At 45.8% G+C, this 24,383-nt stretch overlaps 4 protein-coding genes across 16 annotated transcripts; 2 read left to right on the plus strand and 2 right to left on the minus strand.

The window, feature by feature from the left end:
- Window positions 1-85: 85 nt before the first annotated feature.
- Window positions 86-4,303, minus strand: pms2 (PMS1 homolog 2, mismatch repair system component). The gene is made up of 15 exons (XM_076151863.1): window positions 4,103-4,303; window positions 3,802-3,941; window positions 3,577-3,663; window positions 3,380-3,482; window positions 3,115-3,298; window positions 2,856-3,023; window positions 2,639-2,736; window positions 2,458-2,557; window positions 2,292-2,376; window positions 2,044-2,196; window positions 1,148-1,961; window positions 892-1,059; window positions 701-801; window positions 451-620; window positions 86-355 (listed from the first exon to the last, which is right to left on the minus strand). The coding sequence occupies exons 1-15, from the start codon at window positions 4,114-4,116 to the stop codon at window positions 212-214; spliced, it is 2,529 nt and encodes an 842-aa protein (XP_076007978.1). The 5' UTR covers window positions 4,117-4,303; the 3' UTR covers window positions 86-211.
- Window positions 4,304-4,946: 643 nt separating this feature from the next.
- Window positions 4,947-13,114, plus strand: eif2ak1 (eukaryotic translation initiation factor 2-alpha kinase 1). Of its 2 annotated transcripts, none has more exons than XM_076151867.1 (15): window positions 4,947-5,115; window positions 6,657-6,824; window positions 7,252-7,388; window positions 7,507-7,550; window positions 7,641-7,740; window positions 7,871-7,951; window positions 8,048-8,141; window positions 8,270-8,318; window positions 8,414-8,745; window positions 8,861-8,971; window positions 9,088-9,194; window positions 11,988-12,102; window positions 12,204-12,283; window positions 12,397-12,630; window positions 12,779-13,114. In XM_076151867.1, exons 1-15 carry the CDS (start codon window positions 4,947-4,949, stop codon window positions 12,959-12,961), a joined length of 2,004 nt encoding a protein of 667 aa, XP_076007982.1. In that variant the 3' UTR covers window positions 12,962-13,114. The 2 variants fall into 2 exon arrangements, with proteins under 2 accessions (XP_076007982.1, XP_076007983.1); XM_076151868.1 differs by lacking the exon at window positions 4,947-5,115 and adding an exon at window positions 6,400-6,536.
- LOC143001973 (ankyrin repeat domain-containing protein 61-like) lies at window positions 8,530-11,551 on the minus strand. The gene is made up of 5 exons (XM_076151870.1): window positions 11,344-11,551; window positions 10,930-11,024; window positions 10,466-10,637; window positions 10,118-10,315; window positions 8,530-9,896 (listed from the first exon to the last, which is right to left on the minus strand). Exons 1-5 carry the CDS (start codon window positions 11,521-11,523, stop codon window positions 9,270-9,272), a joined length of 1,272 nt encoding a protein of 423 aa, XP_076007985.1. The 5' UTR covers window positions 11,524-11,551; the 3' UTR covers window positions 8,530-9,269.
- usp42 (ubiquitin specific peptidase 42) lies at window positions 13,088-24,327 on the plus strand. 12 transcript variants are annotated; one of them, XM_076151854.1, is made up of 19 exons: window positions 14,187-14,277; window positions 16,186-16,435; window positions 16,588-16,797; window positions 16,953-17,063; window positions 17,276-17,375; window positions 17,505-17,572; window positions 17,672-17,742; window positions 17,853-17,935; window positions 18,012-18,123; window positions 18,288-18,428; window positions 18,796-18,896; window positions 19,078-19,243; window positions 19,332-20,018; window positions 20,118-20,200; window positions 20,422-21,528; window positions 21,623-21,930; window positions 22,371-22,448; window positions 22,529-22,609; window positions 22,703-24,327. In XM_076151854.1, exons 2-18 carry the CDS (start codon window positions 16,195-16,197, stop codon window positions 22,567-22,569), a joined length of 3,708 nt encoding a protein of 1,235 aa, XP_076007969.1. In that variant the 5' UTR covers window positions 14,187-14,277; window positions 16,186-16,194; the 3' UTR covers window positions 22,570-22,609; window positions 22,703-24,327. The 12 variants fall into 12 exon arrangements, 8 of the variants coding, with proteins under 8 accessions (XP_076007969.1, XP_076007970.1, XP_076007971.1 ...); XM_076151855.1 differs by having other exon boundaries at window positions 22,529-22,577; XM_076151856.1 differs by having other exon boundaries at window positions 22,532-22,609.
- Window positions 24,328-24,383: the final 56 nt, after the last annotated feature.

Consider the following 24,383-nt stretch of genomic DNA (forward strand, 5'->3'; position numbering starts at 1 on the left):
AACAGAAGCGCGTGAATCTGCTTTAATTTATTGCAATATGGAAACAGTAAAATGATCAAGAAAGCAAAATACAAAACAACTGTGATCAGAATTAAAACAGACATTAAAACAAAACCCCATATGTACGCGATTGTTTGTCTGCTTTAAACTTTTGTATTGTCTCTGTACAAATCTGTGCTCCAGGTGGCGGCTGTTCCTTCCTCGTCTCTCCTCAGTCCTGCGAGATGACGTCCAGGTTGGCCAGATGTCTCATGGTGGGTCTCCCGTGAGGACAGTTCCACGGCTGCTCGATCTCGCCCATGTGAACCACCAGCTTCTTCATCTCGCCGGCGCTCAGAGCCGTGCCGATCATCACCTGTGGGCGGGGTTTGTAGAACAATTGCTCATTTCCACGATTAGGAAAACGTCACATTAACTTCATCCATGCTTCATCTTCAATATAAAACTTACAGATTTCCGACAAGACCTGGAGGCGAACATCTGCCTGACGCGTGACGGTCTGCACATGACCCCCGGGCTGTCACTCAACATGAAGATCAGCTCCTCGATGTCCGCCGGGCCAAAGGTCCAGTTCTTGCTGGTGGGCAGAGACACCAGCTTCACTCTCTCCATCACCTGAGCTGCAGTCCACAGGTGGATGTTTTTAACCACATGAACTCCACATGAACTCTTGTTAGAAGCTATTTATAAGTTTTCATACCATCCTCATCCACAAGGAAATCAAAGCCGTTCTTTTGGAAAATCTCGATGTTCTCCATGAGCACATTCTCGCTGACCGCAGTGAGGTGAAGCTTCTGAGGGCTGCGAACACAAACACAAGCCACACATCAGTGAACAGGAGAGTCATTGGTATCGATCCAACATGAGGGTTTATCCGATTTGGACGCTCACACTATGAGTCTCTGTCCTTGGAGCACCGTGTGCTGCTGCAGCATCTCAAAGTTGTACTTCTCATCCGTGGCGTGCTGGTCGATCATGAAGACGTCCGAGTTGAGTTTGGTGATGATGAAGCCCAAGTTAAACTGGCCGATGATCTCCATCTCTTTAAACATGTCTTTACTGTGGGGAGGAAACAAAGCGTTACTCCAATAAGGAACCAAAGCAATGTTGCTCCTTTTATCTTCTCCATTAAGCAGCGCTCGCCCACCTGATCTCCTTCTTCAGTTCGTCCTCTGCACTCTGGTTTTCTCCAGGACTGATCTTTGCCCTGAAGCGGCGGTATTGCAGTTCATCTCTAGCTTTCTGTTTTTGGTCATGCAACCTGCTCATCCTTCCTGTTAGCTCTCGTAATGAGAACAGGAGGGGCACCGTCCTCCTCTGCAAGCAGACCGGGACGTCCACTGCAGACGCCTCAGCACAGGACGGAGGCGCGGTGGATTCAGGAGGATCCTCCACCCTGGCTCTCTTTGCATCCGGGCTCTCCCAGTCCTCGCTGGAATCCTGTGGCTCAACCTGTAACTCTGTGCCTTCAGGTATGTGTGTGTTGTCTGGCGATTCTTCTAATGTCTCATTTTTGACACTGTGTTCTGAGCTGGAACATGCCGTCGAGTGTTGTGATGAAAGAGCGTCGTCCTTTACAGAGTCTGCATCGCTGCACTGGCCCCTATCATACCTAAACCCATCTAGCACCGACCTACCTGCTGCTGAACGTTGGGTCACATCCCTGGTGTGTTTTAAAGGAGACTGTACACACAGAGGTCTGTGGGCGGGTGTTGTTTCAGTTCCCTTAAAGAAAGACTGTAGTGTTTTCTGTGTTGGCCCAGTGTTGGCCGTCTTCGTCGAGCTCCCCTCGGTCTCAGATTTGCCGCTGTGGTGGCTTGAGAAAGCAGCTTTGAGGCCAGCAAGGTTCAGAGATGATTTGTGCCTTTGGGTGACTGGTTCCACCTCTGCTCCAGGTTCTGTTATGTTCTCTTTGGATGGAACCATCTGGTATTGTTCAGTCTTCACATGCTTGTGAGCATCTGCAAACAGATGACACACACACACATTTAACTGACCTAAACTCTTGATCTATGCAGACTGAATGTAACGATCTGTTCTTACTGGAGTTAGGGATGTGTGTGTAGTTCAGGCTGATCTTATTGACTCCGGCCTCATACATGGAGATGAGAGAGGTCTTCAGAACAGCCAGCAGGAGTTTCTCTTCCTGAAGGAAAATCTGTCGTTTGTCTGGGGTCACGTTCACATCCACACAGTCTGTAACAGGAGCAGCCAAACAACAAACATGTAGAGCAAAGAGCCAAAGCAGCATTTCTGAAGTAAGCTGTTTAGATACGGGCCTGTTTACTTACCAGAGGCCACAGAGATGTTCAAGGCAACAAACGGATACTGGTGTCTGTTAAACATATGATAAACCTCATTCACAACTTTGATGACCTACAATGTGAGAGAAGAAACAGAGGTTAGGCTGAAAATTAGACTCCCTCAATCATCACGTCACACTCAACATACGTTTACCTTAGTAGGATCACAAGGTCTGTTATTTATGAAGAAGAACTGTCTGTCTGTCGCACTTCTGCCAACACCATGGTCTCCTTGTGACACAAACCCTGTGATGCTGCAACACACAGTGATGGATGGAGTCATGTTTTTATAGAGAAGGCATACAATGAGATTTCCACACAATGGTGTGACTCACTCAAAGAGTTGTTTGGGTAATTCTGCATCCCCAAGTCCGTATTCTTCTTTAATGTTTTCTGTAGGGGACAGCTGCTGGAATGGCAGAAGGCTCTGTAACTGCAAGACACACAGGACGGCTCAACATGAGGGGATATCTACTAAATGTTGAAATGAGATTACATCAACGCAGTCAACCTCTGTCATTTCCTCATAAACACGATTTAAAAATGTCCCACCTGTTTGGATCCAAAGATGGCTCCTATGTTGTCTCTCATATTCTGGCTGCCGCTGGTGCCGAGCACTGTGCTGCGTTTCCCCTGGCCGTTCTGATTGGAGCAGGTAATCCGTACTCCAGTAGAGACGATACAGTAGGACTGCAGAACATGGATCATCTTAGTGTACTCCTGAGAGCACAGTGCAATATCCAATATTAGGAATGAATGACACTGTTACTGAGCTAAACACGATCAATGTGATTGTTATCAGACTCTGGACCTTCTTTATATTGCGCTGGAACTCCTTATGTCGAACAGGAAGGGTGTAGAAGAGCTGCTGCAGGCTGACTGTGGTGCCTTGTTGCCGTGGGTGCGGCGTTTGCTGCACCAAGTGGCCTTTTTGGTCAAACAGCAGTTTTGTCCCCACCTCTGTGGACTCGTGGCACGTCACCACGCTCAGGTCACTGGGCCAGAGGGCAGAGAATGATGTCATAATACTTTTAAATGTGCAAAGCAAACGAGTGTCACTGTAGAGATGTTTTTACCTCAGAGCACACAAGGAGCTGAGGGCTTCACCTCTGAAGCCAAATGTTTCCACGTGGATGAGGTCGGAGAAGTCCTTGATCTTCGATGTGTGATGCTTCAAGGCTGCAGAAAAGAGGCAAGGGGTTACATTTAATACATTTAAGATAAAATCAGTGATTATTGACTAACAGAGCAGACACAGACATGTGACACTTACTCAGGGCTTCAAAGTTGGCTTCTTCTACTCCTTTGCCGTTGTCCGACACTTCCACAAGCTCAACTCCACACTCCTTCAGCTTGACATCTGGAACATGGAGGGATGTGACAGAGTCCATAACCAAACAAGCCTTCAGGTTCTATGACAGGGATTGATCCTTTACACCATGTACTGTACAGTCGGGCACAGTAAGTGAGAACCCTTTCATGGTCTTCATATGTTTACCGATATTGGTGGCGCCTGCATCAACACTGTTCTCCACCAGCTCTTTGACAGCAGTGGCCAGGCTCAGCACCACCTGGCCTGAGCAGATCTGATGCACTGAGTGCTTGTCAATGGCCCTGATGGCCCCAGCTGGAGCAGAGCTGCAGAGAAGAGAGAAAACATTATGTTACATGATTTATTATAACTTCATGGTGCACCAACAGGTTTACATAGCTACCAAACAGCTATACTGCATGTCTAATATGTGCATAAATACATTAGCAGCTACACCAGCTTTACTTACAAAATACTGGTAACTTACGTGGTATCGGTCATTTTAAAGGGTGAAAAGCTTCAGTCGGTCACTCAGACGTGATGTGACGTCACGTGGGCCACAATAGAGAGACGGAAGATCGTTTTGCATAGATTTCATGTAGATCCTCTTTTTTTTCAGTGGCTAAAGCTAAAGTTTGACGCTGTAAACAATCAAGCCAGAGCTGCTCCGCGCGCTCCCGGCAGTGCGCTGGGGTTTGTTCGCGAGCGTCATCTGCGCACCAACCTGCGCAGTTGGTTTATTGAAAAACAGTATAAGTTACATTTAGAGCGCAGAACAACATATTCATAAACAAGTTCAAGTGCTAGCGCGAACATAACAGTAAATTAATAGTGAAAGCGAAGAAAAGCCCACAACATCCCGTTTAAACTCTTGTCACAAAGTTAGAATCGTTTCATCATCCTCCCCCCGAATCTCTGCCGGCTGAGCTGTTAGGGGGCGTCTGTAAGCACCTCATATTCGGTATTATAGAATAAATATAGTGTTGTTGCAGTGTTATTTTCTCACGATTAGACGAGTAGAAATCAAATTGTTGTGCGTTTCAACACACACGTGTGTATGTTTGTGGTTTATGTCGCAGGGTTTCGTAAAACATTTTAGTGTTAACCAGTCATCCAAAGGAATGTTGTCAGACGGTCCCTTCACAGTTGTCTAATCATGGCGACCGTCGTGGGACTGTGTGTATCGTGGGTTACACCTTTAACCGTATTTTCTGACAAATGCCAAGCCACTGTGTCGATATTTACGTTTTAGTGAGTGCCTAGACCTCGCCGCTGATATGAGGTCGTCTCTAGTCGCCCGTGTTTTAGTATAAATACTTATTTTACGTACAATGTTCGCTTCAACCTCACATGGACTTAAGCAGGCAGAGGAATGTTCTGGCAACAGCAGTAATATTATGGTTCCCTGCAGCCATACACCCTTTAGGAGACATGGAAGACATGGCAGCAGTCTGTTTGATTTGGCGAGCGAAGAGGACGACGAGGAAGTCCTGTTTGACAGTAAGCAGCTTTACTTATCTTACTGAGTAGTTGAGCCTTTACTTAATAGTTTTGCTCGCAGTGGGGTGATCATCACTAGGACCCCACATTGCCTAATACCAGAATATAACTTCCGCTGTCGAGCAGTGTAGGTTTGTGTGTTTTCCATCAAAAAAATCACGACCAAAACAAAAACATAACCAAAATATGCGTCATTACGTCAAACATGCACAGCAGCTTTTTTATATTTACATTATCAATTGAGGACAATCGTGATTCGAGATGTCACAGTTGTTGATGACATCATGAATGATGTCACAGATGACACACATACACCAGATTCATGAATGATGTCACAATTGTTAATGATGCCCTTCACCGGCTGGGGTGAAGGGCATGGAAGATATTAAAGGAGGGTTGGGGAGATGGATGGATATTGCATGAACCTTTAACAAAGGTGAAGGTAAAGGATGAGGATGAGTTGGCATCTACCTTCCTCAGCCTGTGGTGGCTCACTGCAGCTCTGCTCAGCCTTCTCCTGGGGGGGGGGGGGGGGGGGGGGAGTTCCAACAGCGTGTCTACATGCTAAATTTAAATGGGCAAACGAGATTTTTGGGATTGCAAAACTGCAATAATGTTTTTATCCGCTTGGGGGCAGCAGAGTCTTAAAGTCTACAGGGTTGGCAAGTAAGACTATACAGAATTCAAATATATATGCTTTCCTATTATGACATTTGATGTGTTGATTTCTGTAATCATATCAAGGATCTTCTTTACTGAATTCTCCAGGAAAAATCCTTACATCCAAGATGAACATGACATTTATCAGAGTTTCATCTAGTATGCCTCGTGCCTCACTGTATGTATCATTATTCAGCCCTAATCTACAGGCTGAAACCTGATGTTTATAATGGCATTCATTCTCTCACAGATGAACTGAAAGTCTTTGTTTTTGGACCAACAAAAGTAAATGGTTAACTTTTTTATTGCCTGGTTCATTGTTGTTGTATTGAGTAATCATTTATCAGGGTGCATGGCAAGATGGACAGATCAGTGTGTGTGGTGTCACTTCATTAAAACAAGTGGCTTCCCCCTCCACACACATTTAAGTCTGATGAAATGAATAACAACATGTTTGGGAAGTTTGCCAGAGCAAACAACCACTCCTTCCCCTTTGCTGCCACTGTGTATCGTTCATCTGCTCTGTGCTTATTCCATTGAGCATAATAGGTGGAGGGGCCCAGTGTGCGCTGGTCTATGCAGATAAGCATGGCTGCTGTGCACGCCCCCCATGTATACAAGGCGAGGACACTTGCTGCCTTGAGCTTGATCATTAGTGTAACTCTGGGTTTTTGATATTGTACTAAATGCATTTCATACAGAAATAATGGACCTAGAGGGAAAAGAAATAATTGGCATGATACAGGAATTAATTGCTGAAGGTAAGACAGATTGAGTCTGGTAGGTTTGAATGTATGAGTTCGATGAAATTAAACAGGACAAAGGAGCGCATATTTTTTATTTATTGTTTCTGATTCTGTTTCTGTCTTTTGCTTACTCAGCTTCTGACAGCGATCTTGACCATGAGATGCTGAAGACAGGGAAGCATTATCCATCCATTCAAGAGTTTGCATCAGCAATCCCAAACCACCTTCTCCTGGGATCTCTGCTGGAGCACCTCTGCTTTGTCTATGAGAGCAATCCAGCACGTTCTCGCATGCTGTTTAAAGGTAAGGATTGAGATTTTGTGATGGAATTGAGAATTAATACTCTCCAGAATAAAAAGTATTATACAGGTGTAGCTCAATAAACTAGAATATTGTGGAAAAATTCATTTATTTCAGTAATTCAATTCAGAAAGGTAAACTCTCATATATTACAGATTCATTACACACAAAGGGAAATATTTCCAGCCTTTATTTGTTTTAATGTAGATGATTCTGGATACAGCTTCATGGAAACCCCAAACTCAGTCTCTCAGGAACTTTGAATGTTGTGATATCGTCAATCCTGTATCATCAGGGTCTCTCACTCTAATCAGCTCATTAACTCAAATCACCTGCTGAGGTTTCCTGAGCCACACACTCATGGGGAAGACCACCAGATTGTAAATGATTGAGATGCACCTGTAAATATTCCTTTCTTTGTGTCTGATAGTCATTGGCCAGCGTTTAGCCGCCTTGAACCTCCTCTCACCTATGGCCATCAGTGATGAGTTCAGCACGGTCAGACTCCAGCACAACAGGGCCTTCACCGAGCTGCTCCACGCTGCCAGCTCGTCGTTGTGCCCACAGGTGACTGGACGCACATTTGTAGTCGTAGGGCTGACAGCATTTAGAATTTCTCCACATGTAATTGAGCAACTTTATTATTCTCTGTGGTGTAACTGCTCCTCCTGATGCTATTTCACAGGGTCAGCAACTTGTCAGCACAAGCACTCATAGCTTCACTGTCAGGTAGGAGCGCTCACTGTCTGATTGATGAGTTTCATCTGATAAATGTTAAGCATTTGTGTAATATATAATTGTTTTGTTGTTGTACCTCAGACCGAAGGAGGGACTGTTTCAGGCACAGACCTCTCGCTATCTTAGTGATTTTGAAGAAGTCTGTCGATTAGGAAAGGGATCGTATGGAAAGGTTTTTAAGGTATTTTACACAGACACACACACACACACACACACACACACACACACACACACACACTGCACTCACCGCCATTTCTACTCTGTGTCTACAAAGGTTGACAGAATTGTTGCTCTGTGACATCATTTTCTAGGTTATGAATAAACTGGATGGGCAATATTACGCTGTGAAGAAAATTCTCATCAAAAATGTCTCCATGGACGACTGCATGAAGGTGGGTGGGGCTTCACCGCAGAAAGGTTGTTTTAGACACAATAACAAAGACAGAACAGACACACAGAGATGATCTTTGTCTTGAACGTCTCTCCAGGTCCACAGGGAGGCCAAGGTGTTGTCAAGTCTACAGCATGTAAACGTTGTGGGCTATCACACTGCATGGATGGAACACGTTCAGTCTGCGCCGTGTGAGTGTCCAAGCTGGCCTCTTACTGTTTATTGGGCTTAAATGAATGGGGTCAAAGGTTAATAAAGACTATCAATAGCACAGATCTTATCATCAGACAAGCTTTAATTGTCACCATCTCTTCTCTAGGTCCTCTGTCAGTCCTGCCTGCATTGGAATCTCCGGCACAACAGGATAGGTAAGAGTCCAACACAAACAACTGTTGTGTTTAAATACTGAAATGCTCTCAATTTCACCCTGTGACATTAAATGTGTGTCTGCCATTCTTTGCAGCACCAATGAAAGTCCTGACAGCAGCACCAGCTCCTCCATAGTCTTTCAAAGTCTCAGCTACACAAATCCAGAAAGTGCTGCAAGTGCCAAAGTTCCAACAGAGACTCAGATGCCAGACCGAGCGTTTGTCTCTTCCCAGCCCTGCATCCCGAAAAACTACGTCCCCTGTGTGTTCCTGGGCAAGCGAGCCCCCGCGACGACGGCCAAATGTCCCGCCATGAGCTTGGACTCGTCGGCTCAGGGAGAGGAGGAGGACAGCAGGAGTAGCACAGAGCCGAACTCCAACATTGACAAGGAGTGTCAGCAGTGGCCGGACAAACACAAAGCTAAGGTGCTAAGTGCTCCAAGACCCCAACCTGTAACCTGAAAGGGTCCATGTTTCAAGTCACCAAGCAACCGTTACATTGATTTGCAAAGGATGTAAAATATTGCTCTGTTTTCTCCTCCAGGTACAGTTCCACCTGTTGCTCTACATCCAGATGCAGCTGTGTGAACGCTCGCTGAAGGACTGGATCTCTGAGAGGAACAGCAAACCCAGAGAGGAGCGGGACTCAGGAGGTCAGTAACACATCGCATCTCATACATGAAGGATTCCAATAGAGGTTTCATCTCTTTCTCTTAGATATGTACAGTGTTTTGGGGGAAATAAGTGTATTTTACATTTTCATTTCCAGGTCCTTATGGGTGCATCGATACTGAACACTCACTCAGTCTGCTGAGGAAAACACTTGAAGGAGTGGAGTACATTCACTCCAGGGGCATCATGCACAGAGACCTGAAGGTAAGGTGCTTCAGTTAGACGGGTTTGACTCTTTAGATAAGGGCCGGAAGTTCCCCACCCCGGTTTAGATGGATGTCAGCTCTGAGCAGTGTCAGACAAACTGTTTAAAGACTCTGTCCCCGTATCTGTCATAAAGGAGATGCCATGTAGATTCTCCCAGGAGTTGAAGACGAAGCAATAAATACTCTCAGGCATTTTTTTACTCATCTCTCGTCTGTCCTTGCCGTATTTCAGATAGATTTGAGTCTTGCACATGTCCTGAAGCCTCCTCGGCTGCTGAGCCAGTTTCAGCAGCTGGTCCCTCTGCTTGTAGAAACATGATAGGGTCAGAGTTGAGGGCAGTTGGCCGCTGTGGTTGTAGATGGTGAGAGGGGAAGTCAGGCTGAGAAGTTTCAGAAGCAGAGAGCTGTGTGTCACATTGGGCAGGCGGTTGAGGAACAGAAACAGGGCGTTTTCTCCAGCTTGGTTCAGCTTGTTGATGTCGGCTCCATAACTCAGCAGCAGGTCCACCAGCGCCTCGTTGCCCGCGCTGCAGGCGTCGTGCAGAGGCGTAGCTCCTGCCTCGTTCACAGCGTCGGGCTCGACCCCCTGCTCCAGCAGCTCAGTGAGGCAGCTGATGTCTCTGTCCTCTGCTTTAGTGGTCTTCATAGCTATAGCCAAAGCAGCCATATGCAGAGGAGTGTTTCCAGAGTGCTTCACCCCCTGAAAAGGTTCAACAGTGTGTATTAGTTTAAGGTAGGACATGTGTAGAAAGATTAAGAGGGATGAAAGCGGAGTAGAGAGGGTTAAGATCTGTGTGCTCACAAACTAAAATCTCCTGTTAACTTAAGGCCGTGGAAGGAGATCTCATGAAGTAAACCAACACCTTTTGTCATTCATTGTGGTCATTCATAATTAATCAGAAGTAGAGGGACATCCCTGACCATGTTGATATGGGCTCCCTTCTTGATCAGGCTTGTTATGATGTCCTTATGGAGGATCCCACAGGCCATATGAAGGGCCGTCATCCCCGCACTGTCCACAGCATTAACATCAGCGCCACAGCTGGTCAGGATTTGTATGGCAGGCAGAGCTCTGTGTTGTACCGACAAGTGGAGAGCTGTCTGTCTTTCTCCCTCCACCTATTAAACCAAGACACACCTAGGGAATCACATTCCTGAGCAGCTTTACCTTTTAACCATTTTAGCACACTCACACACTAACCCTGCACTACAAATGCAACAGCCAAACATTATATGGAGCCATAGCCACATCCAAAATGTGTTGGTCACCTCAGCGTTGACATGGACTCCGTGCTCACAGAGAAGTCTCAGGCAGGCCTCTGCTTGCTGCTTCATGTAGCTCACAGCCACGCGCAACTTCGATCCTGGTGTGGCCAAGTAATCCTGTAGCCTTGGCCAATCAGAAATCACAAAGTGCAGTGTGGTTTGGCCGAGCTGGTCCCTGTGACGGTGCAGAGAGTCGAGCTGAGGACTATCACCTTTTTATGAAGCATAATAAGGACCAAGTTCCCCTTTTTGAAGCAGCTCTGACAGGAAATACAGCTATTTAAAGTGAGCTTACACACGCTCTTTCACTAAACCTAAAACAGAATTGGGTTGAGTTCAGGGACCTTGTCTGAGTTTGAGTTCAACAGACATCCTGCCTGCTTCTGCTTTAGTGTTGATGGTGCTAATATTTGGTGTTGGTGTGCATGTCCGCCTGTGTGTGTGTGTGTGTGTCTCGCGGTTCAAACCTCCTTTCAGGATCCGCACCTGCGGACAACAGGCTCTGCATGCTCTTTACTTTTCTGTAGCAGGCAGCCAAATGCAGGGCGGGGATAGAAATGCCCTGTAGCAAGACAAGACAAGACAAGACTAACTGGAAACCTGCTAAAGTCAAATATACAACAATTTGTCTAAAGCTACAAAAGCACTCGAGTATTTTAGATGTCTTTGTTTGTGACAGTTAATGTCTTAACATGATTGATCTCACTGGATGATAGTGAGTGACTGTTGAGCTTATTTTGATTGTCACTGTTTCTATTCATGAGCAGCTGTGTGTCGTTTGGTGAATCGTGGCATTGAACTCGGCCAACATGACAACAACAATAATTAGATTCTTTTAAGATAGTAAAATAAGTTCTTAAACAATGTTCCGTCGTATTTACCTTGCACAATTTCCCCGGCACTCCGTCTTGTATCTTGATCAGAAAGTTGCTTCCGTGCTGTTTTAAAAGTTCCTCTATACGCTCCAAATCTTCATCCATAATTGCATTGCAGAGTTCGTTGTTTTGAAACTTTGCACTGCTTGCAGCGCTGTCCTCCACTTCCTTGCTCTCCTCTGACATGACTGCAGTAGCACAGCTTCCTCAGCCGTCTGTGTTTAAACCTTTGACAGGCGTGATGCTGTTCGGAAAGCTGGTTATTCTGGTTTTCTGAAACAAGAATATACGCGTTAGGTGTCTGATGAGAGAGGCGGGTGTTAGTCTTTGAGTTTAAGTTTGATTAGTGTTTTTTCTTTCACATTTGATTACTTCTGGCTGCTTATTGGGGGCCAGTTAAGGGGGCTGGTGAACTTGGCCTGGAAGGGTTTACGTGTTGCTCAAGTTTCTAAATTGATCAATGTGGCAATTAAATATTTAGATTTATGTTATAATGTTTAGCCCTGCAGACCCTGAAACTGTTGAACTTTGCCTGGAACACACAACACACTGTATGAAAGGTCTCACCGGCCTAAAGTGTGGACAAATGTCTTGTTTACACTTTATAGTGAATGAAATAAATTCTAATCCCTGTAATATTTTCCCCACAGCCGAGGAACATTTTCCTCCATAGTAACGACTGTCACATCAGGATTGGGGACTTTGGTTTGGCCTGCAAGGACATAATAGTGGACAAACAAAAGTCCTCTACTTCTGACAGCTGTGGTAATTAACATTCTTGGGTCATTTTGTGTAGTAGCGCTCATAATTGCCACTAGGCAGTGCTGTTTACTTTAAAATCACATACTGTATATTTTACGTTGCAGATTCTTCACATACTACTGGTGTTGGTACATTTGTGTATGCTGCACCAGAACAACTAAAGGGCTCCCATTATGATTCAAAGGTAAACATCAATGATAAGAAAACAGAATTATCCACAGGTTAGAGCTTTATGTTTGTGATTACATTAGACACTTGCAACATGAGTCTAAACTTGTATTGTCTTTACGCTTCCAGTCAGACATGTACAGCATTGGAGTGTTGGCCCTTGAGCTCTTCCACCCCTTCGGGACAGAGATGGAGCGGGTGCGGACACTCGAGGATCTACGAGAGGGGACAATCCCAGACTCCTTCTGCCGGAGATGGCCTGTCCTGGCCGAACACATCATGAAGCTGACCAGTAAAGAGCCAAGTGTTCGACCCACAGCGAGCCAGCTTCTCCAGAGTGAACTCTTCAGCAGTAAAGACACGGTATGGAGAGATGGATGTACTGTAACTCCAAAACAGGATGCAAAGTAAATGTAGGCATATGTGAACATCCTCATTGTGTTAAGTTTAAAACACTGTTGGCTCCTGGAAGGCTGTACTTATCTTTTAACTGTTTCTATTTTCCCTGCAGGTAATCCATGGCTTACAAATAAGAGTTGAAGAGCAGGAGGAAGAGATCATGCAGCTGAGGAGGCAGATCAGTCAGCTTCAGAGCTCGCAAACCTCATTACTCACTACGACTACGACTACTACTACTGCATTACTCAGCGTCAGATCAGACCTGATCAATACAGATCTCAGTACTCCGGACTGACAAAATGTGACTTAGTTAATTACTACTATAGCACATTTGAGTTTTATGCTATAAGTGGTAGAGTGAATGTTGAGGCTGTGACTGTGTCCCATGTTACCTGAATGTGATTGTGCAGCTATTGCAGCTGTTTAATAAAATGTATTTATGCTCACAGGTGTGGGAATTCAAGGAATTGATTGGCAGTAATAAGAGATGCCACAGAAGTATGAGTCACAGGTGAGCTGAAAACATGACTGCCAATGTGAAGTTAATGATTTTACACAAACCTAAGTGCTTATCCTCCTGAAAGCTCCAACAGATTTCCTTAATCCTGAAGCTGATCCATTGGGGGTGAACAGAAAACTACGGGTAGGCACAGTGATCCTGTGCTTCGGACCGGGATCTTGTGTATTTGTTTTCATGGCAGAGCACAAATCTCTTTAACGCACAGCAACGGTTTAGATGGTTTAAACTGCTAATCACACTGAATGTTTTGATTCAAATTTTTAAAAGAAGTTGAACTGTGGCCATGGAAGGTATTGCTATAAAGGAGCATTTTAGCTTTGATGTTGAGATGTTGCTGCACTAAAATGTTGCATTGTAATGTGACTGAAACTGAGAAAAAGTTGTTGAATTAATTGTATCAAAATAATTGAATTGACTCAAAATCTGGTGGTATTCAAAGCATTCTGATGCATCAAATAATTCCCTAAATAACTGGAATTGCAGCACTTTATTAATTCTCTGAGGTAAAACTCTCAAGGCCATAATACAACAAAAATAAACAATCTATACAGAGAATAAACATACAAAGTAAAGTGTCATGTATATTCAAGTAGCAGTAATTATGTTAACAAAAACATACCAATAAACAATAAGAAATATACACAAATTAGAATGAATGTGCAGGGTGACATTACATAATGCAGCAGCAGCCTTTGTATGATAATAGATGACACAGATTGTAATTGTGACTGAGGGTAAGATCTCCTGCACTTCTTTGTCCCTAAATTCTCTCAGTTGCTCCATGAAAACATGGAGGAGTGGCCGCTCTTTTGTAGTAAGCCCAGCTGTACTGAGTGCAGCTAAGAATACCGCGCATTTACTCGGTTGTACATCATGTACACAAAGGTCAGAGGTGTGTACATGCGACGGATGTTCCCGCTGCACGTCCCACACTGAAAGCGGCGGAACGAGCCAATCAGAAAGCGCTTTTCATACCAGGTACCCGGATGTACCCGTGGGGCAATTAGCTACGTCATTGTTCAACGCCGGACACCCGCTGGAAATACGGAATGGAATTACAACCTCTATTACCGTATCATAACAGATTTCAGGTACGTTGGCTGGTGATTTATGGTTAAAGAATATTTATATAGCCTCGCCGTAGCAATTATTGGGGTTTCGGCCACTCGGTTTCGTCCTAGTAGCCTTACACCGGTTCTCTGTCATGTCGGAGAGTACAGCGCAGTGAGCACACAACCGCCGGTGTCGAGCCCCTCCTTTCTCCCCCTTTATCCGTCCCGTAACCCGGGCTCACACATTTCACGCTCAACAGATTTAAAATGTAGACGTAAACTGCTCTCTGGCGCCCTGCTTGTTCGTCTTTAACGCTCCGCCGTGTCTGCTAGCTTTCATCGTAGCGATCCGGTGACCAGATTTAGCCCCGCCGCGCGCACGCAATCATGCTAGTAGCTGTGTCTGGTTAGCTCCGTTAGCTGTTGCCATGGTGTTCACATTGTACATTGTTTTGTGGGTGAACGCAAAGCAGCCGTCGGTTTGTTTGGAACACCGGCGACAAAGTTAATCAAATGAACCTCCGCTCCCCGCCCGATACAGCGAGCAGCTCGTTTGTTGCTTTATGTGGCGGGTTGACGAGGCTGCGTGCTCGAGGCCTAGCCGTCGTGTTAGCTAGCATACGAGCCGGAGCAGGTGGGAGGGAACAGCTGCTGCTGGAAACGTGCTTCCGACCAGGAAACCGCGGATCTGTGTGCTAAGCTAGGAACCATCATTCACTCACTCAAACGAGGGCAGATACGTTTATACCAACACAACCGGGCTCTGAGAAACACAAAAGTAAAGACTTGATACATGTTCACTGTTTGCCGGACGTATTTATAGGGAATATTCGGAAGTTATTCGAAAATGTGGGCAATTGGTATGTGTTCTAAATGTAAACAAACCAATGCTAAATTTAAGCACGAGCGGAAGCTAGGTGGCGGATTCCCCTATACAGTTTGATTTGTCAAGTCAGAAACAACTCAAATATGACCAATGAGCAGTACACGGTTAGCATATATTACTATGCTGTTATGGGAAGCCGTTTAAAGCAACAACAGCTGGCTTTAGTATCGGTTGTGGGGTCGCCATGTATGGCGTCAGATATAACGCCATTGCGGTGGCGGGAGAAGGGGGGTGTTACCGATGCGAGGGCACAACACTCTGTCGGTTTACTATGACAGGAACAGTTGTAGTTCAGATGATCCCGGAGAGACAGAGGAAACTTTCACGATTCAAATACCGGGGATGTGTCAACTAAGTGTTTTTAAAACAACCGGTAAGATTGTTTCAGGGATAATTTGTGAATTATAATTCAAGTGATTGTTTATTTTTATTTGTATTGGAATTACAACCTCTATTGGAGAACGCTAAGATAAAAGATTTTACAGACGTTTAATTTTTGACTACACTCCAGTCAATTGTTATTTTAAATTATAGCATGGACATCTTTTACAAGCAGAGGGACTCGATCACAGGATGTCAGGGTTTGAATTTGAATTGTGTCTCTCTGTAACTGCCAACGCTTTCTGGGATTTAAGTTAAACATGATCTCATTCATTTGAACACATACCGTTTCCAAATGTATTGCCTATATAACAGAGACTGTGACCGTATTTACCTTCCACTGTCCTACAAAGCATAAACATGGAGTCATTTCAATCGGCCACTTCAACCAGTTGAACCCTAGCCTAACCCTGTAGTTCATTCACTAGAGGGGATATTTGTGTGATCTAAGTGAGGAATGGCAGGCAGGGCAAATGTGATCTAGATCAGCATGGAATAGTCTCAATTAAATAGCTGGTCTGTAGTCCAAATGTGATCATAATTGTGTGCTTTATCACCAACTTCAAATCACAGTATAATGATTCAGTATCACTCTAGGAATAACAGGCATCAACATCTATGCATTCATTTGTGTTCTCTGCTGTCCATTCATGTGTCACCGCTGTGCTTCTGCTCTGTAGCAATGAACAATGACCATAGTTGACAAACCTTCGGACAAGTCTGACCACGAGTCAGTCGGGTGCAAGCGCCACCCCTTCACCAGTGAAGACATGGAGATGGACAGCAGCTGTTCCAGCAGTTGGGCTATGGGCCCCAGCCTGCCCAATGACACTTCAAGGCTGAAGGCTACAGGGGGCTGCCTGGGTCCAACGCCTGGAGCTGCTGTTTACAACAGTTCTCCCTCCACCATGGACCAACCCAAGGAGCAAGGTAGGAGACATGTTCAGCTGTTTGCCCCCATGTGTTTTGATGGCTGGTAATAAACTATTTAGATTTGTTTGTTTATCTAAGTAGTGTAGGATTCAGCACACAGACAGATTATTTCACTAACATACACATCATGCTCTGGGCTGTGTTTGCAGTGGGGATTACTAGTGGTGATGGCATCGACCTGCCCCAGAAGATCCTCTTCCCTCCAGAACGGCTCAACCTGAAGTGGAACCAAGTTCACCGCATCGGTGCAGGCCTGCAGAACATGGGCAACACCTGCTTCCTCAACTCGGCCCTGCAATGTCTGACCTACACTCCTCCATTTGCAAACTACATGCTGACCCGGGAGCATTCCAAAACATGTACGTTTGGATGAGCTTAAAACTAGGAAATGTTGTTTTTGGATAATTGTACAATCATGCGGCAACTATGACATTGGTTTTAGCAATATCCAAGAGCTTTCTTGTAAGGTTTACTGTTGTACTCATCCTTGTTTTGCCATCTGTCCCTCTGTTAGGCCACGAGCCAGGGTTCTGCATGATGTGCACCATGCAAAACCACATCATTCAGGTTTGTGCCAACTCTGGGAACGTCATCAAGCCCATCGGAGTGCTCAATGAGCTCAAAAGTAAGAGGCACTTTTGAGTGATAGAATCTTGAATTTGTGCCCTTGTACAAAAATATATTCCTGTCTTTGGTCACTGGAGGAGCTGTAGCCCGTTTATACTATAGTTTTGGAGGGAAATGTTCAAGTCTCATTTATGATGGAGGTGTTTGAACTACATGTGGCATCATTTCTGAAACAGTCCTGTCTCCCTGCTTGTTGTTTCCGCTATTTAGGAATCGCAAAGCACTTCCGCTATGGAAGCCAGGAGGATGCACATGAGTTCCTACGGTATACAGTGGATGCTATGCAAAAGTCCTGCCTACCTGGAGCCAAGTGAGTTTCATCTCAAGTTGTCTGCTACAAACTTCTACCTCGAGCCTCATCAGGTCGTAATGTGGTTTGATACTTTTACTGTACAGTGGCTTCACTGTCCTTACGTGTTCTCGATCATCATCCTCACAGGCTGGACAGGCAAACGCAGGCAACCACTTTCATCCATCAAGTATTTGGCGGGTATCTACGGTCCAGAGGTGATTCATCAATGTTTCCTTAATTTGATTCATCACGTTTATGTCTAACTTGCATGTTTCACAATTTTGCCGTCTTTCTTGTCATTTCTTGTTCTGCAGTTAAATGTTTAAACTGCAAAGCAGTCTCGGATACATTTGACCCGTTCTTAGATGTCACTCTGGAAATTAAGGTAATTAAACACATTTATGAGTGTAATATGTAAGGAGACAGTAAATTCAGATTTTGTCAAAGCTTTTCTGGATAAGACCCTACTTCAGATGCTTCTCTGTGTCCATGCAGACGGCTCCCAGTATCACCAAGGCACTGGAACAGTTTGTCAAGCCAGAACAGCTGGATGGGGAGAATGCCTACAAATGCACCAAGTAAGCTCTTTGGAAAACACATTTTCTGGGAGAGTCCATCTGCCGAGTATCTAATGTGAATGTTTGTCTCCTCCAGGTGCAAAAAAATGGTCACTGCCTCGAAGAGATTCACCGTTCACCGCAATTCCAATGTGCTCACTCTTGCTTTGAAGCGCTTTGCAAACTTCACTGGAGGGAAAATCGCAAAGGTAGCCTGCCAGAATAACAGTGACCAGGTTTTCCCCGGCTTTGTTTAGGTCATAGGTGCTGTCACCCTTAGGGGAGGGGAGGGACAGTGATAGCACGGCACCATCTGTCGTACTGTATCTGATTGTGGCCTGATATCATTCAATAACCACCGTGTGTTCATTAGGATGTGAAGTATCCTGAGTATCTGGACATCCGGCCCTTCATGTCTCAGTCCCAGGGAGAGCCCCAGATCTACGGTCTGTACGCTGTGCTGGTCCACTCCGGCTTCAGCTGTCATGCCGGACACTACTTCTGCTATATTAAGGTACTGGCATCCACACTGGCTGCTAATCTGCCAGGGCGCTGCTGCTGCTGCTGCTGCTGCATACACATGTACACACTTCATCAGGCGCTGACTTTAACAGAGTCGTTCACTTTAACAGATTAAATGCAGAGTTCCTGCAAAGGTCTGGCAAATCTGAAAAAATAAAGGAAAATGGAAAAAGTGAGAATACATTTCCATATTGTGGTCTTTGGAATTGAAAGTCCTTGTTTTAGAGATGATGTCTCCTTTAGCACAGTGTACAGGAGGAAATTGCATTTGATACAAGTTAAAGTGCAAGATGTTTAAGAAGCATGAAGCTTGTGTTGCTCACACGCTAACCTGCCTGCCACCCGATTGTGTTTCCTAGGCGAGTAACGGGCAGTGGTATCAGATGAACGACTCCTCTGTTTCTGTCAGTGACATCCGGGCTGTGCTCAACCAGCAGGCCTATGTTCTCTTCTACATCAAGTGAGTAAACCAGCATTCAAACATTTTCCAATTTTTGCTGTAAATAGTTACATGCCTAGTTTATACCGGTGATGTGTTTGATGATTGTTTCACTGTTTTTGATATTGTGGCAAATGGAGTGCAGCCATGCTCATTTAAAATCATTTCCCAATGCCTAAATCTCTTTCTGTTGTGTCGTCAGGACGGGCGACTTGAAGAAAACCGGGGAGTACAGTCACATGAGCCATAACCCCGGCATCCCCGGACAGTCGTCCCCTCGGCCGGTGGTTATACCTCGCATCAACACCTCGGCCCAACACACCACTACTGGCTTCATCGGCCCCCAGCTGCCTCCACACATGACCAAGGTACTGAACATGGTTAAACTTCATGGTTGCTCTATTTTCTGGGAACATTTGCTGGTGTCTAACAGCTCTCATGTCTGTCCTCGCTCAGAGCTCTCTCCATGTCAACGGAAATGGATCTCTGAGGGACTATCCCTCCAGCTCCAAGCCGAGCACCAGCAGCAGTGTTGTGGGAAAGCCGAACCATGGACTGGCCTCTTCCTCTTCCTCTTCCTCTTCCGTCTCCCACTCTGTCAGCCAGCCCACAGGGATCCCGGACCACGACAAACGTCAAAAGCTTTCTTTCTATATCGGACAAGGCAAACAGAACCGCCCAGCCTCTTCCTCCTCTTCCTCCTCCTCCTCCTCATCCTCTTCCTCTTACAGCCAGCCGTCCTCTGCCAGCAGCTCCTTATCCTCCTCACAGTCTACCTCAGATGTTCGCTTTGTTCCTCGTCAGCTCCATCATGTTAATGGCACGTCGTACAGTAACGGGGATCACCTCCGGGGAGGCGACGGAGCTTCATTCCTGGTTCCCTACGGCCAAGAGTCCTCTGAGGAGTCGGACCAGGAGAACTGCGGCGCTCTGGATAACGGACACGCAGCCAAGGCTCACCTGAACGGAAAGAGCAGATTGGGATACGTCTACGAGCCGGCGTCACAGCCCACTAACGGGGACTCGGGAGCGCACCACAACGGTAACGGATTAAACGGAGCATCTTATAGTGTCTCCAAACCCAGCCAGAACGGGCATCACTACGGACACCACAAAGTCAACGGACTGGACGCCCCTGAGAAGGTAAAGTATCTCTCTTTATGTGATGTTGATACTTAACAAATACAGTCTGTTTAAGCAACATCACCCGTAACGATCACCCTGTCTCCCTGTGCTCTGCAGGTCTCTGTCAGTCATCATGGCAGTTCGGCAGGCGTGGACACAGTCGCTGCTAATGGGATCAAATGTGACCACAACCAAACAAGGTGAGCTGAGTGTTGTTAGGCTGTGGAACACGATGTGATTTTAATATGTGCCTTTGTTCCTCACAAATCCAGTATAGAGAGGCGAAGACAAATCTTCATACGGTGTTGATGTTGTAATGTCTGCACAGAACAAACTGTTCTCAGAAACTGATTGCATATTTCAGAGCAAATCTTTATGTTTCAAGTCTTTTATGTTTACATAATTCTGTTTGTTTTCCCAGCAAAGAGACGCACGCTGCTGCTGCCACAGCCCAGGCCACTTCTTGTCCAAACCTCCACCCTGCTGTCCCTCCTGACACAAGGGCTAAACCTCCGCCTGAACCCCTGCCTCAGCATTCAACATCCATTCCTGTCAGTTCGCCACCTTCAGCCACTGCCACCAAGACCAACTCTGTTGCACCGCGGGACAACTCTGCTGCCTTATCGGTCCTCCCGCTCCACTCTGCTGCGAGCGGCGCCGGGGCCTCTGCTGCGAGCGGCGCCGGCGCCTCTGCTGCTCCGCAGAAGGTTTGCAACGGTGGGGACAAACCCAGGGATCCCTACAAGGGTCCAACACAGACCAACGGTCAGGCAGTGAGGACTGATGGACAAACTGATACTAAAGAACAGCACCTTACCAAACCCAATTCCAGGGTCGGCGAAAAATCGACGGGGAGAGACAGGGAGAGGGAGAGGCTGCACTCCTCAGACGGGACGAGAGATCGGGACAGGGACAGACCTTACAGGGACAGGAGCCCAGACCGAGACTGTGACCCCGATCGCTACAGGCACAGAAGGGACCGCCGGAGTTACCACCATAGTCACCGCTCCTATAGGGATCGCCTGCCTTACCATGATCGTTATAACAAGGACTCGGACTCTGAGCGCCGCTGGGAGCGGACGCCGCAGCACCCCAGGGAGCGTGACCGCGACAGGTGCTCTCACCACTACCACCACTACCATTCCCACAGATACAGAGACGACTGTGAGCGCACGCGGAGGGGACACGGTTACCCCTACCGGGAGGACAGCAACAGCCGCTGCAGGTGGCAGCAGGACAGTCGAGAACCCCGGGCCATGAAGGACAAGAGCAACGGTAGGGACAGGGACTATTACTCTGCAAAAGACGAGAATTCCTCATCCGCCGGAGCATCAGAGAAGGCGAAGGGCTCTCCTGCTCCGGCTCCAGTCTCCTCGTCTGGATCGGGGACCGATAGGGAGGATCACAGCAGGAGGGCCACTTCTCCTCTGAGCAAGGAGAGGGAGGGCAGCCCCGAGGCCCAACGCAAGAAACACAAAAAGAGCAAGAAGAAGAAGTCTAAAGATAAAGACAGACAGCGTGAGAGCGGGTGAGTTCCTTCCTTGGTGTTATGTTGCTGTTATGTGTCATGCTTCTGTCCTTCATTGCGGCTAACGATAGTCTGTATTGTCGTCTTCCTGTAGAAGCTCCGACGTGGATTCGGACCGAGACGCTGAGGCCAAAAAGAAAAAGAAGAAGAAAAAGAGGGAGAGAGATCACAGCCCAGCCGCCACTCAAAACCACAAGTCCAGAGGCAGCGAGTGCAGGGAGAGCCGCAAGAGGCGTCACCACGACGGCAAGGACGCCAAATACGACAGCACCTGCTCGCCGCCCAAACGCCGCTGCATAGACTACGGAGATGGCAGCGGCGATCATCCGGCCGCCTCCCAGCACACCTCGTCCACTTTAACTACAAACGTTTCAACTCACCACTATCTGAACGGATGCACAGGTACGACTGCTTTACACAGACGAGTCAAAGTCTAAAGGTCTTTTGGTTTGAACTTGAAACTATATGCTTTAAAGGTCCAAATCAAGGTGGAAGCCTTTGAACTGGCTTATTCCATTATAGGAGAAAAATGCACGAGTACAGACAAAACAATGTGTTTGTGGTCAAGGAAAGGAGCAGTAGAAGGCTCAGCATTGCTGTAGCCGAGCAACGTATTCACAATTGTTGTTGCTGAAGTTGTCGGATGTCTCGCTGAGTTCTCTGGCCCGCTGTGGGGAACATGTCTGCACCAGAGCCCCCTGGTCTTCCATGTAGTGGCAAGATTTATTATTTGAGCACCGGCCGGCTGTTTACAGCCTTGACAAAGCCGCCGAGGCACAAACAGATGCAAGGCCGCCAGCGTCGTCCGAGAAACGCCACCCAACTTACTTTGATGCATGCAGGCGCTTCTGATGTCATATTTCCGTATCGAGAGACAATTTTTCCAGTGCAACCAAAGCTTCTCCTGGACCGATTGAATGGTAGGAGAAACACTGATGTGGTATCTGCTGCTGCTGCTCTCTGCTGACATGACAAGGTAACATTCATGATTCTGTTTCAGCAGGAAACGACTACAGCCGAGTCAATGGGGACTGCCAGTGATGCTCCAGGTATTAATGAAGCGCCGTGACACACTGATTCTGTAAGTGTGTGACCTGCTATAAACAGTATGATGGTGTGAACAGTTCATAGAAGTCTTGTACTTTCTAACACGTTGGCCCTTTTCTCATTACAGACCTGGAAAGATCAAATCAAGAAATCAGCAGAAGAATCAACAATCAGCAGTTTTTGCCGCGGTGCTTCTACATTGTAATTTTACCACAGTTTGTGTTTTAAATGTGCGAAATAATATTTTTAAGGCAGCGATATATTTGCCCTATTCCTCCTAACTACGGTTAAAAATGAAACTGTCACCCGGTGGACATTTATGATAGACAAATATTAATATATACTTGTATGAACACAAAGCCTGGAGCTTAAACATCTCAATTGCTGCTCAGTGGAACTCAGGACTTGGAAACTAAACATCTTTATCATGGATATTCACCCGCTTCAACTAAATATGAAGAAAGAGACAAAGGGGAGAGTACGTTGCCTCGGACGTGGACTCTTAAGGCGTCGCTCTGGCTGCAAGTCTAAGATGTCACCATACCTGCAGAGCTGCAATGGTTCTCTTTTGTTTTTAAAATCCTCCACTGGAGCCGGACAGACAGACTGAGGGTGGGAGACGCAGACGCATGAGAGGGCAAAGATACCTCCACATTACCCTGGACAGACTTGAGGACATTTTTCCTGCTTTTTCTTTCTCACCTCCGTTTTTTTTTTTTTCTTTTGTTGCTCTGAAGCCTAAGAATTCAAACCCTGTGTGATTTTTACATTTTCACAGACGCAGAGGTTTGTCTCCCAGTTTGGTCTCCTCTCCTCTCACATTTTCCTTTCTTTTGACTCGCGTTCAAGTATTCAACCAAGAAGAGGATGGGAGGCTGAATCGTTGGCTGTGGACCATTTGTGTTTGCTTTCTGAAGAAAACTACATTTTGTCTTCTAGCGTCATGAGGAATACTGTGAATTTAATTTTGAACTGTACTATCAGTTACTTTTTATATACATGTCAAAGTCCTGTATCAGGATTATCCGTAGTTTCTTTTGTTTCTTTCTGTTGCTTTGTTTTTAGATAAACTCCACATGATATTTTGGATCATATTCTATAGACACGTGTCAATAATGGGTATGGTTTAGCTTTTTTTGTTTTTGTTTTGTTTTCAACTCCAGACAGAAGTTGGAATAACGGCTGTTGTACCTTTTTAGTTAGCATGTTGAAATTTCTACATTATGTAAAGGTCAAAGCCTTAAAAATACATTTGTTAATGTCAGAAATTGTAATTTGTTCTTGGTCTTTGGCTCTGTTGTTTACAAGCTTGAATGGCGCGTGCCGATTGTTTGAGATGATTGACGGGCAGAACCTCCCGTCTGCCTTTGTGTACCGGAGAGTTAGACTGATTGTAACGGACCCTCCTGATGAACAAAACGAACACTTCACTTTACAATTATGTCAAGTAATTCTCTATCCAGGTTTTGTTAAATAGACACTTTTTTTCTAACTGTTGATTTTGAAGATTTTTTTTTTTTATTACAGGACCCAACACGGCGGCTCGACTCGTTTTTTTTAAAGAATTCCTAAACGTGTCCATATATCTGAAATAACCAAAGATCTGGTTAAGTTTGGCGAGTCGGGCTTTAAATGTGTCGCCACTGAATTCACACCAACACTTACAAACATCTGCTCTGTATTTTTTATTGAAAATCGTCAGTGTTAATGAGCTTTACTCTCCTTCAAAATAAGATTCAGCCACGATTCAAACCTGGGAAAAAGAATCCTCATAATTCCGCTTTTTAAACTTCCTGTTTCTTCTTTCT

Source organism: Genypterus blacodes, unplaced genomic scaffold (genome assembly GCF_046128005.1).
Source record: "Genypterus blacodes isolate CSIRO-AG114 ecotype Tasmania unplaced genomic scaffold, CSIRO-AGI_Gbla_v1 ptg000055l_1, whole genome shotgun sequence".
Lineage (NCBI taxonomy): Eukaryota > Metazoa > Chordata > Actinopteri > Ophidiiformes > Ophidiidae > Genypterus > Genypterus blacodes.

Bases quoted from the DNA above. Each gene is read 5' to 3' on its own strand.
- pms2 (XM_076151863.1), bottom strand. The intron at 3,483-3,576 runs GTAAGTGTCACA...TCTTTTCTGCAG, and splicing joins AGCCAACTTTGAAGCCCTGA to CCTTGAAGCATCACACATCG. The intron at 2,377-2,457 runs GTAAACGTATGT...CTCACATTGTAG, and splicing joins GACCTTGTGATCCTACTAAG to GTCATCAAAGTTGTGAATGA.
- eif2ak1 (XM_076151867.1), top strand. From the start codon at position 4,947: ATGTTCGCTTCAACCTCACATGGACTTAAGCAGGCAGAGGAATGTTCT. The intron at 8,319-8,413 runs GTAAGAGTCCAA...CATTCTTTGCAG, and splicing joins TCTCCGGCACAACAGGATAG to CACCAATGAAAGTCCTGACA. The intron at 12,631-12,778 runs GTATGGAGAGAT...TTTTCCCTGCAG, and splicing joins TCTTCAGCAGTAAAGACACG to GTAATCCATGGCTTACAAAT.
- LOC143001973 (XM_076151870.1), bottom strand. From the start codon at position 11,523: ATGTCAGAGGAGAGCAAGGAAGTGGAGGACAGCGCTGCAAGCAGTGCA. The intron at 11,025-11,343 runs GTAAATACGACG...GTCTTGCTACAG, and splicing joins TGCCGGGGAAATTGTGCAAG to GGCATTTCTATCCCCGCCCT. The intron at 9,897-10,117 runs GTCAGGGATGTC...GAACCTTTTCAG, and splicing joins AGGGAGCCCATATCAACATG to GGGGTGAAGCACTCTGGAAA.
- usp42 (XM_076151854.1), top strand. From the start codon at position 16,195: ATGACCATAGTTGACAAACCTTCGGACAAGTCTGACCACGAGTCAGTC. The intron at 16,798-16,952 runs GTACGTTTGGAT...TCCCTCTGTTAG, and splicing joins CCGGGAGCATTCCAAAACAT to GCCACGAGCCAGGGTTCTGC. The intron at 17,064-17,275 runs GTAAGAGGCACT...TCCGCTATTTAG, and splicing joins AGTGCTCAATGAGCTCAAAA to GAATCGCAAAGCACTTCCGC.